Source organism: Carassius gibelio, chromosome A13 (genome assembly GCF_023724105.1).
Source record: "Carassius gibelio isolate Cgi1373 ecotype wild population from Czech Republic chromosome A13, carGib1.2-hapl.c, whole genome shotgun sequence".
NCBI lineage: Eukaryota > Metazoa > Chordata > Actinopteri > Cypriniformes > Cyprinidae > Carassius > Carassius gibelio.
The window spans coordinates 26,113,520-26,132,187 of NC_068383.1; the positions used below are offsets into that span (position 1 = coordinate 26,113,520).

The 18,668-nt window shown below is 36.8% G+C and overlaps 1 protein-coding gene across 1 annotated transcript; it reads left to right on the forward strand.

Moving 5' to 3' along the window:
* Positions 1 to 1,819: 1,819 nt before the first annotated feature.
* LOC128026567 (neurexin-1-beta-like) lies at positions 1,820 to 14,085 on the forward strand. Its single transcript, XM_052613830.1, has 4 exons — positions 1,820 to 1,926; positions 6,571 to 6,607; positions 6,996 to 7,083; positions 12,719 to 14,085. The coding sequence occupies exons 2-4, from the start codon at positions 6,572 to 6,574 to the stop codon at positions 13,021 to 13,023; spliced, it is 429 nt and encodes a 142-aa protein (XP_052469790.1). The 5' UTR covers positions 1,820 to 1,926; position 6,571; the 3' UTR covers positions 13,024 to 14,085.
* Positions 14,086 to 18,668: the final 4,583 nt, after the last annotated feature.

The window sequence follows — 18,668 nt, forward strand, 5'->3', positions numbered from 1 at the left end:
CCGATGATCAAGTATTCAATACACTATATTAAGAATCAAGGTAATGTAAACTTTTGCAAACAGGATGATTAGTGTAAATTGTAATTATATAAGATCTTACATCTATGAAGTTTGCAATTAATTCTATATGGATTTTTTTAAACAAACCTACAATTCACTAAACTGGAAATATACACAATATATAACCGGAAACTAAACATAAAATACAGCTAATGTAAGATTTAAAATCTTTTCAATTGAACACCTTGAATAATAAGGTTTAAAGTTAGCCATTTATTTTGGATTGTAACCAATGAAATGTCTCTTTAAACTTCAAAGGAAAGATTGATAGTGAACGGCTGGTGATCACTAGACAGCAAATTCCATATCGTCTCGGTCGAGTAGTTGACGCTTGGCTACTCGACAAAGGTAAAAACACTGATAAAACTTTTAAAGTAGTGTTTTTTTTTATCTGAAATAAAGCATTAATTTAAACATTTAGTTAAATGATTTTAAATAGATAAATATATCTTAAAATAAGCGTAATTAACTATTTAGTAATGTACTGATCTGTATTAACTCATTTATGTCATAAATTTTAGTTAAAGGGACTGTAGATTTTTTTTGTAAAGAAATTTTAAATTTTAAATCATGAAATTAAAATGTCCAGAGTAAAACGATAATTTTGTTAATACAATGAATTGACAGACTGTAGAATGCATATGTAGATGTCTATATATGGGTATTTTTTCGTCATAAGAATAAAAAAGCAGCCATAATAACTATAGTAGATAAATAAAGCAGACTTGACTAGATAATATGTGATAATTATAATAATAATGATCATAATCAGCAATATAATAATAACATATATGTGTGTGTTTAAATATTAATTTAAATATGAGTCCCTTTAAGAAAATTTACATGTAGCTAAGAAAATGACAAAAATCCACTGGAGAAAAACAAAATAAATTACAAGTGCATTTATAATAATTTGATCTTTTAAAGCTTTTTTTCTTCTTTTTGGTTTTTATTTAAATTAAGCTTTGCTTTTTCTTGACCACCATGTTTACCTTTCCATCCAATCCAACTCCTTTTGCTAAATGGCAGACATAGTTGTTATTGTTGATTTATAATTCATAATGTGTTCGTTATTTTGCACACCTACACAACATTGGTATCAGATGAATCATTTAATTGCATACAGTCAAGCTCTCTTCAGATTGAATGTTAGCTGTAAACATCTGCCAACTCCATGACAACAGAGGGCAAAAAAAATAAAATAAAAAATCTTCTCCCTCTTTTACTTTAGAGTCAATAATGCTTAGCTTTACATTATTTCACTAGGAATTAAACCAGTTGTTCATAATTAGTAGTGTTCAAGAGGCCTTTTAGCAAAGTACCACAGCTTAAATGTATTACCACCGCTTAATAATTAATTTTTCATTATTTGTGTTTTATAAGCATCACTTCATTCACAGCCATGATAAATCGTCTGGCATTTATATTCCCAGTACTTGAATAATCCGTATTTTCCTTAGGTGCGATTATTTTCCGTCATCTCCCTCACTTGAGTCTTCAGTCTGCATTACTTTTTTTGCTTTTTTATTGCAGTAACTTTGTTCTCCCGCAGGCCGTCAGCTCACAATCTTCAACAGCCAGATGACCATCCAGATCGGGGGGTGGGAAAGAGACCACAGCCGTGCCTTCCAGGGCAAAATGTCTGGTTTCTATTATAATGGCTTGAAGGTTTTTAACATGGCTGTGGAAGGAGACCCCAACATCCACATCGAAGGCAGCGTGAGGTTGTTTGGGGAGATGAAGTCTTCCTCCATAACACCACAGTCCAGTGCTAAATTCTCTCGCTCTGAGACCTCTACCTCAATCATGGAGATCACCACCTCCAACCACAAGATCATAACGACTACAGCAAGAGCACCTCAACAGGTCAGAAAGCTCCACTCGTCCAATTATTATTTTGCTGGACTTTTTCCTGATTTGTATGGCCCAAAACTACTGAATTTGCTGCAGATTTTCTCAAAAATAGTGGCTATATTTGCAAATGTTTTGTGCTGTTTTGCAGTGAAACCCCAATATTCTTGACATATTCAATGTTAACAACAGTTTGAGTAGAATGACCTGTAAACAATGCTGTTTACTATTATACTGTTATACAATTAAGCCTTTATAGTGATTTTAAAACTTTGTGTTCACATTTAGTATGTAACTTGTCTATATGTCAGTGTCAATAGAAATATTAATAATTTTCTGTACTTAAAATTTTCTACTTTAACGTACTGCTCCAAGACTTGAAAGATAGGAGATCCAAATGCAGCTTTATTTGGGACAGACCAGAGACAATGATCCAAAATACAAGCAGCAGGTCAAAACACAGGAAGGCATTCCAGACAAATGACAAGGCAGGAAACTCAGGCAAAAAGGGTAAATCCAAAAAACAGGCAAAAGATAAAATAAAAAAAAATAAAACCAGAGAGAATGGCCAGAAATGCAGTGTCAAAACTAACAAGACTTTGCAATGTGACTCAGAAAACATAGGCTTATATATGTAATGGGGTAACACGACACGGGTGAATACAATAAGTCAAGTCAAGTCACCTTTATTTATATAGTGCTTTTAACAATACAGATTGTGTCAAAGCACTTTTCAGTATTAAACAGGAAAATAGTGTCAATAATACAAAATGATGGTAGAAAAACTACATTTTCAGTTAAAGGCAGTTCATCATTGAATTCAGTGATGTCATCATCCAGCTCAGTTCAGTTTAAATAGTATCTGTGCAATCAAGTTGACACTATCGCTGGATATTAAATGTCCGCAATTAAGCAAGCCAGAGGCGACAGCGGCAAGAAACCAAAACTCCATATGTGACTGAATGAAAAAAAAAAAACTTGGGAGAAACAAGACTCAGTTGGGAGATCAGTTCTCCTCTGACCAGACGAAACCAGCAGATAAATTCCAGGCTGCAGCAAAGTCACATTGTGTAGAGGACTCGTCTGGTTCCTGTGGTCTTGTCCCAGTTGCTGTCTAGGAGACAAGGTCTTCATTGGAGATCTGTCTCTGGGGATTATCTAGTTGACCTGGTCTCCGTTGACAATTCAGAGCAGTCACCCTCTGATCTGGATACAGACTGGATCTGGTGGCTACGGTGACCTCGGAATGACAGAGAAACAGACTAATATTAGCGTAGATGCCATTCTTCTAATGATGTAGCAAGTACATTGTGTGTTATCGGAAGTGTTCCTAGTTCCGGTTTTCCTAATTAATGCAGCCTTAAAATCCTTTAATGGATTTGAATATTAGAAATGTGTTAGAGTGTTATGTGTAAGCCAGGTTAAAGAGATGGGTCTTTAATCTAGATTTAAACTAAAACAGTGTGTCTGCCTCCCGAACAATGTTAGGTAGGTTATTCCAGACTTTTGGTGCTAAATAGGAAAACGGTCTAAGGACTATAGTGCAATAAGAGCTTGTTCAAATACTGAGGTGCCAAACCATTCAGGGCTTTATAAGATTATTTAATCTATACAATGTTTAATAGGGAGCCAGTGAAGTGTTGACAGTATGACAATATGGTCATACTTCCTGGTTCTAGTTAGAACCACTGCATTTTGGACCAGCTGGAGTTTGTTTATTAAGTGTGCAACCCCTGGCATAGTTCATAATATAGATATATTTTTGAGATGAAAAAATCTTTACAAATGCTAGAACTGGGGCACTCAAAGGAAATAATGCTATCAAGTAGCACACCTAGGTTTCTAACTGATGAAAATAATTGACAGAGCAGCCATTGAATCTTAGACAGTGTTCCAGGTTATTACTGGTGAATGGTTTAGGTTCCGATAATTAACACCTCTGTTTTTTTTTCTTCAGATTTTAGTAGTAACAAATTACTTGTCAATAATTTTTTTCAGTTTTTCAAACTGGTATGTTTCGCCGGGTCGCGAAGTTATATAGAGCTGAGTGTCATCAGCATAACAGTGAAAGCTAACACCATGTTTCCTGATGATTATATCTCCCAAGGGTAATAAATAAAGTGTAAAAGTAATGGCCCTAGTAACGAGCCTTGAGGTATTCCATACTGCATTATCAATATAATAGCTCTTCATTCACTGCTACAAATTGATGGCGGTCAGATAAGTATGATTTGAACCATGCTAATGCACTTCGACTTATGAAAACAAACTTTTCTAGGCTATTCAAAAGAATGTTGTGGTCAGTAGTGTCAAACACAGTGCTAAGATCTAATATCACTAATAGAGAGATACTGTCATGCTGTCAGTCTCTGTTTTCCTGGGTGTCCACTAGTGAGCTCACTTCTCCTTAGGCACTTCACCATAGGCACTATAATTCCCCTAGTCTGGTCCTGTCTTTACAGTAACTGCATTCCAGTTAATCGCACAGGTGCAGGAAATCTATTGTCATTAGTCCCCTTATAAATACCTGTCTTTCCCTGCTGTTTGTATGGAGTCCTTACCCTTCGTGTACTATGTTCTCGTCTCCTGAGACTCACCCTTGCCTTCTCGTCCTCTGAGTTTCCTGTCCATTTCATCCGGTTCCTGCTTTTGTTTTGTTTGTCTCTTAAGACTGTTTTTGTTTGATTACCCTTTTTTGTCAATAAACATACTAGCAATTGGATCTTCCCCTCTCCTTGTGTTTTCCTAGTGCACGATCGTCACAGATACAACCACGATCAGATGATAAGAGCAAGTCATTTATAACTCTAATAAGAGCATTCACAGTACTATGATATGGTCTATATCCTGACTGTAAATCCTCAAAGATCCCATTTTTCTTTAAGAAAGAATATAATTGTGAGTATACTGCATTTTCTAATATATTGGACAGAAAGGGAGATTCGAGATTTGTCTGTAATTAACTAGTTCTTTGGGGGTCTAGTTTTTTTTTTATTTTTATAAGAGGCTTAATAACAGACAGTTTGAAGGTTTTGGGGACATAAACTAATGACAATGACAAATTAATAATGGTCAGAAGAGGATCTATGACTTCTGGAAGCACCTCTTTTAGGAACTTAGATGGAATAGGATTTAACATACATGTTGGTTTAGATGATTTAACAAGTTTATACAATTCTTCCTCTCCTATAGTAGAGAATGAGTGGAATTTTTCCGAGGGGGATCTATAGCGATACTTTAGCTGATGGCTGCATGGTTTTAATTTTATCTCTAATGTTGATTGTTGAATATTGAATATTTTTCATTAATTTAGCCACTGTATTAAATAAATACCTGAGGTTGTGTTTGTTTTCTTCTAAAAGAGATGAAAAGTAATCATACAGTTTCTAGCAGTTTTTAACCCTCTGAGGTCTAGGGGTTTTTGGGGGCCTGAACAAGTTTTGACATGGCCTGTTTTTTGTGCTTTTTTTAGTTGCTTCTAAACATATACATGGCTAAATTCTGAAAATACTGTATTCATTACAAACTGGGCTACAATAATATGTAATTAGCATGTATGTACATGATTTTGTTTTTGAGAAAACAACGTTTATGCGTGGTTAGTGAAAAAAACTAAAAATTTTATATATAAAGTCGTAAGTAAGGTCATAAAACACATACAGAATATTTGTTCACAAGACTGTCAGACCTGGAGCTTGTAGCCTAGATTTTTTGCTTCAAAATGATGTGAAATGTATTATTGTGAGTTACACCTGAGAAAACAAAGGCCTGCATAATGATCTGCATAATGAGCCTTTCAGTCAGGTGTGTGATTGACAAGTAAGGTTTACAAGAAAGAATGTGAGGACAAAATAAATATATATATTTTTATGTTTGTATTTTATTTTAAATATATATAATTATCCCACAAAATAATTTGAGATTCACTTGCAAGTGAAGTTAAACAGTTGATTAGGAACAATCAAAGCTGACTTTCAAAGCTGAATTTTTAGCATAATTACTCCAGTCACTCGATCCTTCAGAAATCCTTCTAATATTCTCATTTTCTACTCAAAAAAATAAATAAATTGTATTGTTATTATTATTATTATTATTATTATTATTATTATTATTATTATTATTATTATTAATGTTGAAAAGAACTGGGAATATTTTTGTCCGTTTTTTTTTTTTTTTATAAATTGAAAGAACAGCATTGATTGTAACATTTATCATATTAATCGTTTTTATTTATCACCACGTGTTTGCTAAATAAAAGTTTTAATTTCTATATATATTGACTCCAAGCTTTTGAATGGTAAGACTGGATGCTGAAAATTTAGCTTTGATCACAGGAATAAATTAAATTGTGAAATATATTCAAATAGAAAGCAGTTATTTAAAATAGTAAAAATACTGAACAATATTACCGTATTTTCCGGACTGTAAGTCACACTTTTTTTCATAGTTTGGCTGGTCCTGTGACTTATAGTCAGGTGCGACTTATTTATCAAAATTAATTTGACAAACCAAGAGAAATGAACCAAGAGAAAACATTACAGTCTACAGTCACCAGAGGGCGCTAGCCTCTCATGGCTGTAGACGGTAATGTTTTCTCTTGGTTCTAAATAAGTGCGACTTATAGTCCAGTGCAACTTATATATGTTTTTTTTTCCTAAGCATGACGTATTTTTGGACTGATGCAACTTACACTCAGGTGCGACTTTTTCCAAAAATACGGTACTGCTTTAGCAAACTGGTATTGACTGGTATCGTGTAATGTTGAAATATATAAATGAACATCACATAACTAGTATTTCCAAAGGGTATATTGTTTATGTGCTCTTAAATCGAGCGCATAGTTAGTAAAGTTCAGCGTTGGTTACAGATGCTTTTTGTCATTTTTCTTTCTTTTTTTTTTCAACAACGGGGATGCCATCTCCATTACACTTTTAACTGATAAAAAGTCTTAAACTAATGCTCTGTATACTCATTTAATAGCTTTGATAAGATCAGTTTCCTATTTCATTTATTCATGTACGTTTTTTATTCTGTTTTATATATCTTGAATTCAGCCTCTCTTTCCATTATCATCCGTTTTCCAGAATACTGATGACTTGCTGGTGGCATCTGCCGAGTGCCCAAGTGATGATGAGGACATAGACCCATGCGAGCCAAGCTCAGGTGGATTAGGTTAGTCATCTCCTTATTACTACTTTTCTTTCTGATTGTCATTCTCTCATTGTGTTTCCTCACATTCACCTCAACAGTTGTGTCTGTAGAATGTGCAAATGCAGGTAAATAGAAGATAAAGAGCCTTCCTCCAAAGTACTTCTGGAGCAATGTGTCTGTATCTGGTATTTTAAATATTAAAATGTACTTCTGTTTAGAGTTGTTTGGGTCGCGGTTTTCACACACAATTATGGGGCCACATCTGGAATTTAAAGGAAGGGTAAATGAGTTTGCAATAGAAGATTAATTGCGCATGCTGGTGTGTAGAAGAAAAAAAAACAGTGAATGTGAAGAGAAAAGTGTAGCAAAGAGAAACTAATATGTAAACTATTAATAATGGTCTTGACAGAGATGAAGATAAAGGATAATAGTCTCTAGTTAAGATTTTAGGTTTATGAGGTCGAATCAACAGTTTTTGCCATCCTGGACATGAGGTGACATTATCTATAGTCAGTGCTACCACCATTCTATCTTCAGAGTCATTTTATATTGCGTTATTTTCAGTCTTCATTTTTTTCTCATATATTACTGAAATATATATTACTGAACTGTATGAACTGTACAAATCACAAGTTGGGCCGCTATCATATGTGGTTCTAAATCTGATTCAGGACAGATGTTTTGCAATGCGACCACAATCTGAAAGGTCATATTTGAATTCTTGCAACTTTAACATCACTCTAGATCAACTTTCATCATAACTCCGCATCGATAGGAGTCACTCCGATGATTTTACCACCGGTAGTTCTTTGATCACTAGGTAATTATGTTAAGTGTAGTTATGTTAAGACAGTTGAGGAGGCAGTCAGTGAGGTGTTGTTTTACAATGTATTACAATGCTACAATGCTATACAAGCTAAACTTAAGGGGTTTTACCTCACACTGAAATCTGATATAAGCCACATTTAAAAATTACAATATGATCAGCCTGAGTAATAAATTGGAGCCGAGTACTAACGCTTGAAATATATACATATCCTAAAACTCATCTGCCGGGAAAGATGGCTGAAATGTATTCAACATTTTTGGCAGCTTATTTTAATACCTCATGGGGGTCTGTGAATAAGTTGTAGTAAATAGTTTGTTAATAGTGAGAATTGGACCCCACATTAAAGTTGTAACGTTTTTTAATATATGTTATGAACAGAAGTTGAACTGTGGTATTTCAAACATACTGAATTACTTCAGACGCAGAGCGGTGTTTCTGATATCAGTGAGCCTGGAGTGGAGCGGGAGCAAAAAATGGTGAACCCGGACCAGAGCTGAAGCGGAGTGATTATTAAATGCTCAGAGCACGGAGGGGAAATTGTTTACGCTCCAATCCGCTGACATACTCTGCTCCCTTGTGGCCCTTTTCCCTCCTGCAATAGAGACTACATGTAAATACAGGCCCACTCTTTCATTTAAGCCATGCAGACTGACGTCGCCTTTACTGAAAGAGGGGTACTTGAATTCTGGTCATGTGACTTCAGCCTTGCACACCCTGGCTGTTTTTCTGGCTTACCAAGCTCCAGTTTTATGAGGGACTTTGATGAGTGCACTAAATTGGATGCCAAGGCTGTTTGTGAGCTACTAAGAGTTTTTGACTTAGGCCTGACTTAGGCTCTTTCTTTCAGAACATGCTACACAACTCATTGTTCAAGCTCTAGTTCTCTCCAGGCTAGATGATTGCAATGCTTTCTTAGCAGGTATTCCCACCAAAACAAACCTCTACAACTAATCCAGAATGTGGCAGCAAGAGTAGTCTTTAATGAACCGAAAAGAGTGCATGTCACACCTCTGTTTATTTAATTTCCACTGGCTACCAATAGTTGTTTGTATAAAAGTCAAGGTATTGATGTTTGCCCACAAAACTACAGCTGGCTCTGAACCCCTTTACTTAAATTGTGTACTTCAGACTTGTGTGCCATCCAGAACTGCAAACGAACAGTCCATTATAGCGCCATTACATGTAGAAAAAAATTATCTGTATGAAGATTTTCAAGTTTCCAGGCCCCACCATAGCACAGAAACTGCACTTGTTCAAATGACAGATGACTTGCTTCTTGCGTCAGACCAAGGCTGGATCTCATTGATAGTTTTACTTGATCTTGGTGCCCCGTTTGACACCATAGATCATGAAATACTGTACTCATAGATCTATTACAAAACTATAGAAAACTACAGAAAAGCTAGTACATGCATTCATGATCTCTAGACTGGACTATTGTAGTGCACTTCTAGGTGGTTGTCCTCCATCTTCAATAAACAGGCTACAGGTAGTCCAAAATGCAGCAGCTAGAGTCCTTACCTGGTCAAGAAAATATGATCATATTACCTCAATTCTACAGTCTCTGCACTGGCTACCTATTAAGTTCTGTATCACTTACAAAATAGTATTACTTACCTATAAGGCCCTAAATGGTTTAGCTCCTGCTTACCTAACTAGTCTTGTACCACACTACAATCTATCACGCTCCCAAAGGTGAATTGAATGTAGCCACAGCTTTGTCAACAAAGGAAAGAAAAGAGATGCAGAAAACTTTCAAAAGAACTCTGTTCCTGTCAGGATATGCACGGGAGACAAAGGTAGGTGAATTCAGTACAGTGTTTATTCAATATTCAAGTGCTCGGTGAATATTTTGTGTCTTCAAGTGTGGGCAGTACAATGAACACAGGGGACTGGATTGTAGACAGGTGAGTACGTTTGATTCAGGAGTGTCCAAGCCACAGTCATAGTTCGCTCATATATGTTCTCTTCCTTCACAGAGGCCGAAGTTAATACCAGCTCGGGATATACACAGGAGACTACAGAGACTGTTGAATCACAGGCAACAATAAGGTGATCCGTTGTCCTGAGGACAGCAGAACAAGCACACAGGTTAGTGTTACAAAAGGGTGAGTATACGTTACGTCTGGTCGGCAGTGAAGTGTCAGGAGCTCAGGAGACAAGTGCGGAGGGTCTGTTCCTGTTGGAGGCTTGACGGAGAACTGAAGTTGGCATGAGTGTTTTATAGTGCTCTGATTGGATCATTGATGCAGGGCAGGTGTGGCTGGTTAGTACTCAGGGGAACGTGATTGTTGTGGAGTTGCAGAAACCGGGCTTGCCATATCCCTGACACTACCCCCCCTCCAGGGTCCGTGACAGCGGACCTAGCTCTCCGACGTTGTGGGGGCCAGCCTCGGGGTCGCGGAGCGGGTCTTTCCGGAAGTTGGGCTTGGAACTCTGTGAGCAGATTAGGGACGAGGATATCTTGACGAGGTACCCAAAATCTTTCTTCTGGTCCATAATCCTCCCAGTCAACTAAATATTCTAGTCGCCCACAACGACGTCGGGAGTCTAGAATCTCTCTTACTTTGTAGACGGGTTCAGCGTCAATGGGTGGTAACGGGGGGTTTTCGTCAAGGACCGGGTCTGCAGAGGGAACAGAAACAGGTAAGTGATGGGGTTTTAACAGAGAAACGTGAAAGGTGGGGTGTATCCGGTATTGAGCGGGTAAATGGAGTCGGTAAGTAACAGGGTTTAACTGTCGCTCCACTGGAAAAAGGTCCTATATACTTAGGGCTTAGTTTTCTGCAGGGTTGTCTTAACCGGATGTCCCGTGTTGAGAGCCAAACCAGTTGTCCAGGTGGATATGTGGGATTTTGCCTTTGGTGAGTATCGGCAAAGCATTGGTGACGATTTATGGCCTGCTGGAGATGGTGGTGTGCCTGGTTTCATACCCTCTCACTGTTCTGGAACTAGGTGTTTACTGCAAGGACCTCAGATCGCTCACCGGACCAGGGGAACAGAGGAGGTTGATAGTCTAAAACACATTGGAAAGGGGTCAGGTTGGTGGATGACTGTCGGAGTGAATTTTGTGCATATTCTGCCCAGACTAAGAAACGGTTCCAGAGGTTTTGATGGCAAAAGGTTCGAAGGAAGCAACTGACATCTGTAATTTTCAGTTCTGTCTGCCCATTTGTCTGGGGGTGAGACTTACAGTGACATTGAGTAGTGCGAAGAATGACCGCCATACCCTTGAGATAAACTAGGGTCCTCGATCCGACATGATGTCCTCGTGGAATTCCAAAGTTCCGAAACACATGCTCGAAAAGGAGCTCTGCGGTCTCAAAGGCTGTGGGTAAAGCTCTCAAAGGAATTAATTTGCAGGCTTTAGAAAATCTGTCTATGGCTACTAGGATACATGTTTTACCATCAGAAACGGGGAGGTCAGTGACGAAATCCACCCCGATGTGGGACCAAGGGCAGTGTGGAACTGGCAAGGGGATTAATTTCCCAGTGGGCAGTTGTCGCGGGATTTTTGTCGTGGCACAAAGGGCACACCCCTGGATGAAATCCTGGGCGTCCTCTTGCATTCCTGGCCACCAGTATTTGCACTGTGATGAAGCAAGAGTTTTAATTACCTCGGGATGGTCTGTTCCTACGGAGGAGTGAGCATGGGAGATGAGGGGTCTACGATGATCTTCGTATACATACACCTTCCCAGGTGGGCATGCAGGTGGGATGGGCTGGTGTTGTGATTGTTTGCGGAGCATTTCATCCAGGGTCCCACTGAATGGGATTAACAAATAACCTGGTTGGCGAGATGGGCTCTGGTTCTTCAGGGATCTCCTCAAGGGCGTGGTCAGAGTATCAGCTCTTGTAGTCTTGGATCCTGGACAGTAAGCTATCTGGAAATAGAATCTGGTAAAGAATAAGGCCCACCTGGCCTGCCGAGGATTGAGTCTTTTGGCCTCAGTACTTTATACAGTATTTTATATACAGTACAATACAGAACTTTAGCAACAAGACAAAGGGATGTAGTTGTGAGACCAACATTGACAGCAGCAATGTTTAAAGATTATGACAGAAACTCTGGTACCAAAATTATTTCAGAATTTTACAGTAGTAAATAGGATTTGAGAAGTGTTCATTTCTAATTTGGATGATGTTTATTAAAGAGCAGTCATTTAACTCATTATCTAAATATATAAAATTTTCGTTATAATTGAATGGTTCGTATGTTCACAAACAGTACTATTTATATTGTGGTGGCATACACTTGACGTTACAGAATTCACATATAGTGCTTGTGAAATTATGTTCCCCTTTATGAATGTTAAGTTGCCTGTTTTGCCTGTTTTATCTTTAATTTTGATTTTGCCTGTGGTCATGTAACTGAACGAACACCTACCATTTAGTCATATAGTGTTTTTCGATGTACTAACTTAATAAAAGTTAGTTACTATTATGTGTCCATGATCTTGGTATGACCTCTCTGATGTTCAGGATGATGAGGAGTGTATCGCACATAATGATATGTCTTCAGCTTTATATTATACTGAATGAGCTCTTGCATTTTGAAGTCAGATCATGCTGGAGACATGCCCTCTCAGGTAGTGCATGTGCTCAGTCTCATTATCTGATTAAAAGTCAGAAGCAGCAGCTTTTGTAGCAGGAAACCTACACAGGTCAGCTACTTACCATCTGTTTTTGTGTGTGTGTATCACTTGGATCAATAAGATAAAGCACATTTGTGTGCAAAAGCTGGAAGTATCTTACGTATACTAACCCAATTGGTGAATTTTGGTGAGACAGGTTGGATGGACTGACTCTGTGTTTTTGTTTCTTCAGCTAACCCTACTGGACCAGGGGTGAAGAGCTATCCTGGTCAGTCTGAGGTTTTCCATGGGTCCAGCAGCACCACAGGCATGGTGGCTGGCATCGTGGCTGCTGCTGCACTTTGCATTCTTATTCTTCTCTATGCCATGTACAAATACCGCAACCGTGATGAAGGATCGTACCACGTGGATGAGAGTCACAACTACATTTGCAATTCAGCCCAGTCAAATGGAACAATCTTAAAGGAGAAACCAATGGATGGTACCAGTAGTGTCAGCAAGAGCAAGAAAAACAAAAACAAGGAGTATTATGTGTGATTCTATCATTCTCATCCACAGTTCTCACAAAATTCAACTATAAGACCTACTCATGTAAGATAACAAAAACTGAGAGATTGTGGAAAAGCATTTAGTCATTATGTCTTAAACAGAAATAGAATAGATGAAAGAACAGAAGGACAGCCACTTGCGGATGTTCAGAAAATGTCCAGCAGGCCGGTCGGAGTAAGACAAGCTGATTAAATATCCAACAATTACCCATTAGTGATGGAAAGATGACTCTCACTTTCTTGTGTAACAAATGCAAGAATGGAATGAAGAATACGCAATAGACTATTACAAAATGCTTTTGTGATTTGTTTTGTTTTCCTGAAGCATGATAATTCTTATAGAGCTAATATGAATGAAAGTTGACGATATAATGGAAAAGAAGATTATTTTTGGCAAACATATGGCTTGCAAAACAGTTGTGGATATCTCAGTGATTATGGATTTTATGGTTAAGTCTTATTTAATGTTTCTATACAGTAAAACCACAACTGTTTGTTTTATAACCTGTTGCATTGAGGATGCAAACTTCGTCTACTATATGTCAAAAATGTCTTACATGGGTCTATTATAGAGTTTACAGATAACAAACAATGCAATTTGTTGTTTACATTTTATTTTTTCTATTTTGTTATCTGCAAATGACTTTAAAAGTTGTCTCTTAACTTTTTGACTATGGGTGTGCACATACACGGCCCATATTTTCGAATGTACTCTGAAAGACACACAAAACAGTGAAGCCAGAGCTTTCCAAAGACATATCACTATCAATAAACTCACAAACCTAAACTCCCAAGAGATAGTTCTCAGCCTGCAGTGACAGATGGGATGAGTCCATGTTTAATTGTGCTTACCCTCAGAATGCAATCATATATCAAATTCATTCACTTATTTCCATCATGTGAGTACATCAACAGAGTACACTCATTTGACTTATTTTTTAGACCTGTATTGTTTTTTATACAGTATTTTATTTCTGAGACTTTAAAATTGTAAGCATTAAAAATAGCTGTGAAACATTTATCAATCAAATAAAATATTACCCAGAATGAATCATTTTATCCAGAGTATTTATGAATATGTGTCATCTTGGATAAATGCATTTCTATCACCATGTATGTTTGTATGCATTTAGTTAGTTAATTAATTAGTGTGCTACATTTATTTTATATATTATCACTATGATTAACACCACTTATACATTCTTCTTTTAGCACTGTAACATCTTTAGAACAAAAAGGAAAAATGTTATGGTGAAAATATTTTCCAGCATTATTTATTTGTTTTTGTTGACGAGCTGGTTTTGTGCTCTTGTTTTGCTCTCTCCGGTGGCTTTGTCAGGCTTTCAGATTTGTCTGGATTTCTGCAAGTCCCTCAGCTTTATACTGCGTGTTCATCAGCACCTGTAGTTAATTGAACACTGGGGGCAGCATAGAGAGAACTAATGATGCCTCACCAGTCACGCTCTCATTTTAGATGATGAATAAACATCTGTTAAACTGAATTCATGTATGTATTTTTATTTTATTTATTTTTTGCAGATAACTAAAGAATTGCAGAAAATATTTTTGGGGTGTTCACAAAAAGTCCATTATGTTTTAAAAGAGATTTGCTTTTAGAAATGCTCAAAACTGAGGGGCTATGAACACTTTCCACATTACATACTTTTTGTTCTAATATCTGTGCAAAAGTATTAGTCCATTAGTATTTTCACCATCCAAAAAGAACCCATGCACAGCAAGACTTATTTTCCCAGAGGGAAATCTTCAAAGTGAGTTTGGACATTTTTAATCAGCTTGTCCAGGAATTCAGCATAATTGTGATGGTGATGTTTTCCTGCAGTCTGATCCAAAAGTCTTGGGAAGTAAAGCCGGTCCTGCTATAAGTCACATTTGAACACCTCCAGCTTCCTCTAGAAATCACGGACAGCTGACATGAGCCCACACACTGTGCTGGAGCTTCATATTAAGGTCACTGAGATAGTAATGTAAGTAAGAAAAGCAAAAATTTCCATTTCCTCTTCATTCTTTATGAAATCCACAAACAGTTTGGCTTTTACAGTCTTCTGATCCAACAGAAATGTCTCCAGCTCTTTCCACAGTGGCCAAAACCACTCCAGTACCTTGCCTTTACTAAGCCACCGGACATAGTTGTGAAGGAGCAAATTATCAAATGTTGCATTCACCTTTATTAGAAATGAGGACAACCAGCGATGTTTCAGAGCAGAGGATGCTCTCAGATAGTTGACAAGTTTCATGACTGTTGTCATGCTTCCAATGACCTTTCTCCAAGGCTGGCACACAGAACCATCTGGTGAATTATGCAGTGGTATGCCATGAGGTCAGGGTGTTGAGCTCTCAAGCGTGACACTAGTTCCCTCTCTCCCCCAATCATACATGGTGCACCATCGGTAGTAATGGAAACAAGATTTTTGCCATTGATTGTAATAATCCGTTAAGATTTTTGTTTGCACAAGGAGTCTGAAAGCAGCCAGTGCTCCACAAGAGATCTGATCATCATCTTCAGTCTGTCTGGAATAACATGAAGAAACAGAACAAACTGAGACAAACTCAATCCAGAACAACTGTGGCAACTTCTCCAAGACACTTCAAGAAACCTGAAGAGCTCCCTGAGAAACAATGCACAAGTGCACCAAGGGAAAAGGCTGCTTTAAATGCCAAGGATTCTCACACCAAATGCTGATTCATTTATATATATATAAAAAAATAATTGCATTATTACATTATTTTTGACAGCAATCCCATTTTACAGAATTTTTACACAAATGTCTAAAATGTTTACAATCACTGTAAGTTCCAGGTAGGTTTCTTTCTGCACACACACAAACAAATTAATATTTATTTTTCTTAATAAAACACTATCTATTTACTGATAGAGGCATGGGCTTGCAAAAATCATCACAAAAATCAGATAGATTAACCAATCATGATCAAAACAATTAATTAAAACAACCAATATAAAATGTTTCAGTGTGATAAAGCGAAATGATTGTTGTTGATGATGATAATATTTAATGTATACCTTCAGATTTTAGAACAGGTATCATGATTAAAATATTGTAAAATGCTATTAAAATAATAATTATATATATATAGGTGTTTTTGTTAACTTTTTTCAAACATTTAGCACATTAAAACAACAACAGACCTTATTTCAACTTTGAAGCTCGGTCCTGTGCCACGTGGGAATAGTCTGTGTGTGTGTGTGTGTGTGTGTGTGTGCGTGAACGAACCTGTGATACTTTAATCTGGATTCTTTGATGAATAAAAAGGTAAAAAGAACAGCATTTATTTAAAATTAAATCTTGTGTGTGTGTGTGTGTGTGTGTGAGTGAGTGAGTGTTGTATGTTTCTGTTTGCATTTCACCAAGAAAAACGATCTCTGAGATGTAGTTTGTTTGTAAATTTATAAGCACTTTGCGTGTGGACAGGACTTTTAATTTGGTTTGGCGGTGTGACGTCATAAGGCTGCGCCGCGTGCAGCGTCTGTGATTGGACTGTAGAAAGGTTTGTTTTTAAGCATATAAAGCATTTAAAGTGTTTAAATAAATGTAAACCATTCAAGAGTTGTAACATTGCAAAAAAAAAAAAAAAAAAAATGTAACATCGTAATTATTTATGTAATGTTTATTTAATGCATCCGCACGTGAGAAGCAGAAACATCTCATTTAGTGTCGTGAAAGAGTTTATCATAAATACGAACTCATGCACTGGCGAGTACTGATGAGAGAAACTGGAACTCTCTTCTCTGTTTTGGCTGAATGATTCACTGGCTGTGTTCCAAATGGCATCCTTGCTCACTGCTTACAGCCAAGTGCACAGCCTAAAGAGTGTGTGAAACAGTATACAATAAGCAACAAATGTTTCAGAGTAGTGTGCTATAGCGTTGTCACAGGACAACACATTAATTCAGCACAGCTGCTGAGGTTGTTACCTACCTCACAAATAAATGTACTATTCTTTTTAAAAAAGGCTTGTTAATTGGGTCATTATACGAAAACGTGCCATTTTGTGTCCCTCAGGAAAAAAAAGCTCTGTAAATCTTAATAAAACATAAAAGAAATAGAATATTTTATATTTTAGTTTCCATAATGTCTCATAATATAAGAATAAATTATTTTCTGTTTCTTTGGTTTTTAAAGGATTTTAATCACATTTTTGTACAAAGCATCTTGAAGAAATGTTGAAAATGGCCTGTCCCTCAGTAAGATTTTTCTACTTCTACTTGTTATCGAGGCCAAAAAAGTCAAACTATCATAAAAAAACATATACTTGTATAAAGCCTTAAGTGTCAGTTCATTAGTCATAAATGGATTTTATTCTTAACGTGTCAAATAAAATAAAAAAACACACAATTAAGTCGGGTCCCTAGGTTCTCGTCAACCCTGTTACTTTTTATAAAAACACCTCTTTAAAGATAATGGACTGTTCCAAAAGTTGCATCAGTTCCAGGAAGTTACATTATCTGACTTTCATGAAGTTGATGGTAGAAGACAAGTAAGTGTTCTCTTCTTTTTAATGAATTTTCTTTGAGGTTATGTAATGTCTGAAAGACAGGGACATGCTCATTGTGTCAGCCCTGTTACCAGAAAAGCATACGTTAAAAAGTTATTTGGACATATTTAAAAATGTACATATATGATAACATTTAAGCCTCTCATTAAGGCACGTAATGTGGTGTCATTACCTATACCTCATGGCTAGTAATGGCCGGCAATAACCTTTTTCGTCAACCCTGTTACTGTCAACCCTGTAACCATTCCAGGGTAAGAGGGTTGACCCAAGTACGCTTTTGTGTGTCTTACCCATGTTGTATACACAAGAAGGGTTAAATCAAGGGCAACTGGACTAGGTACGTCCATATTTGAAGCTATTGCCTCTCATCCAAGGGGTTTCTTCATTTCTAAATGACTGATGGGGAGTGCCAGGCATTTAACCTCTGTGGGGTTGTCACCCCTGAGCCAACCCTTCTTGGATAACTATGACCTGGATGACTGAGAATTTTAACAGATATACTTTTCTTACAAATAGTATACATAATATACATGTTTTTACAGTTTTTATCCCTAAAAATCATGTTTTTTTATTTATTCTACTGATAGATAGGCTAAAATATGTTGAGGTTACTGATCTATACTGATACACACAAGTGCATTGGGTTTTATAAATGTGCTTTATAAATCAAAAGTCATTATTTTTTTTATTATGAGAAGTCAATAAATTAACAAGCTTTTCAGTTTGCATTTGGGATACTCTCCATACATGCACTCCATCCAAATAGTTGAAAAAGTTTTCTTGTCAAAAAATAAATCAAGCTTGTGTGACTTGTATGATTATTTGATGGCATGTGAACTACTTACATTTACAGTATGCTACACAATCATAAATAATCAGGGCTGGGGTGTAACGAAATACATGTAACAGCGTTACGTATGTAAAATACAAAATATGAGTAACTGTATTTCGTTAAAATTACATTTTAAATAAGGGGTAATCAGATTACAGTAACATCTGAAAACTATTTTAGATTACCAGTGATTACTTTTATTTTGATGTAATTTATTAATTTAATATTTAAGTTTGGGGATTTCAACCAATTCCGCGACTGATTTTTTC

Bases quoted from the DNA above. Each gene is read 5' to 3' on its own strand.
- LOC128026567 (XM_052613830.1), top strand. From the start codon at position 6,572: ATGACGTATTTTTGGACTGATGCAACTTACACTCAG. The intron at 6,608-6,995 runs GTGCGACTTTTT...TCCGTTTTCCAG, and splicing joins CTGATGCAACTTACACTCAG to AATACTGATGACTTGCTGGT. The intron at 7,084-12,718 runs GTTAGTCATCTC...TTGTTTCTTCAG, and splicing joins GCCAAGCTCAGGTGGATTAG to CTAACCCTACTGGACCAGGG.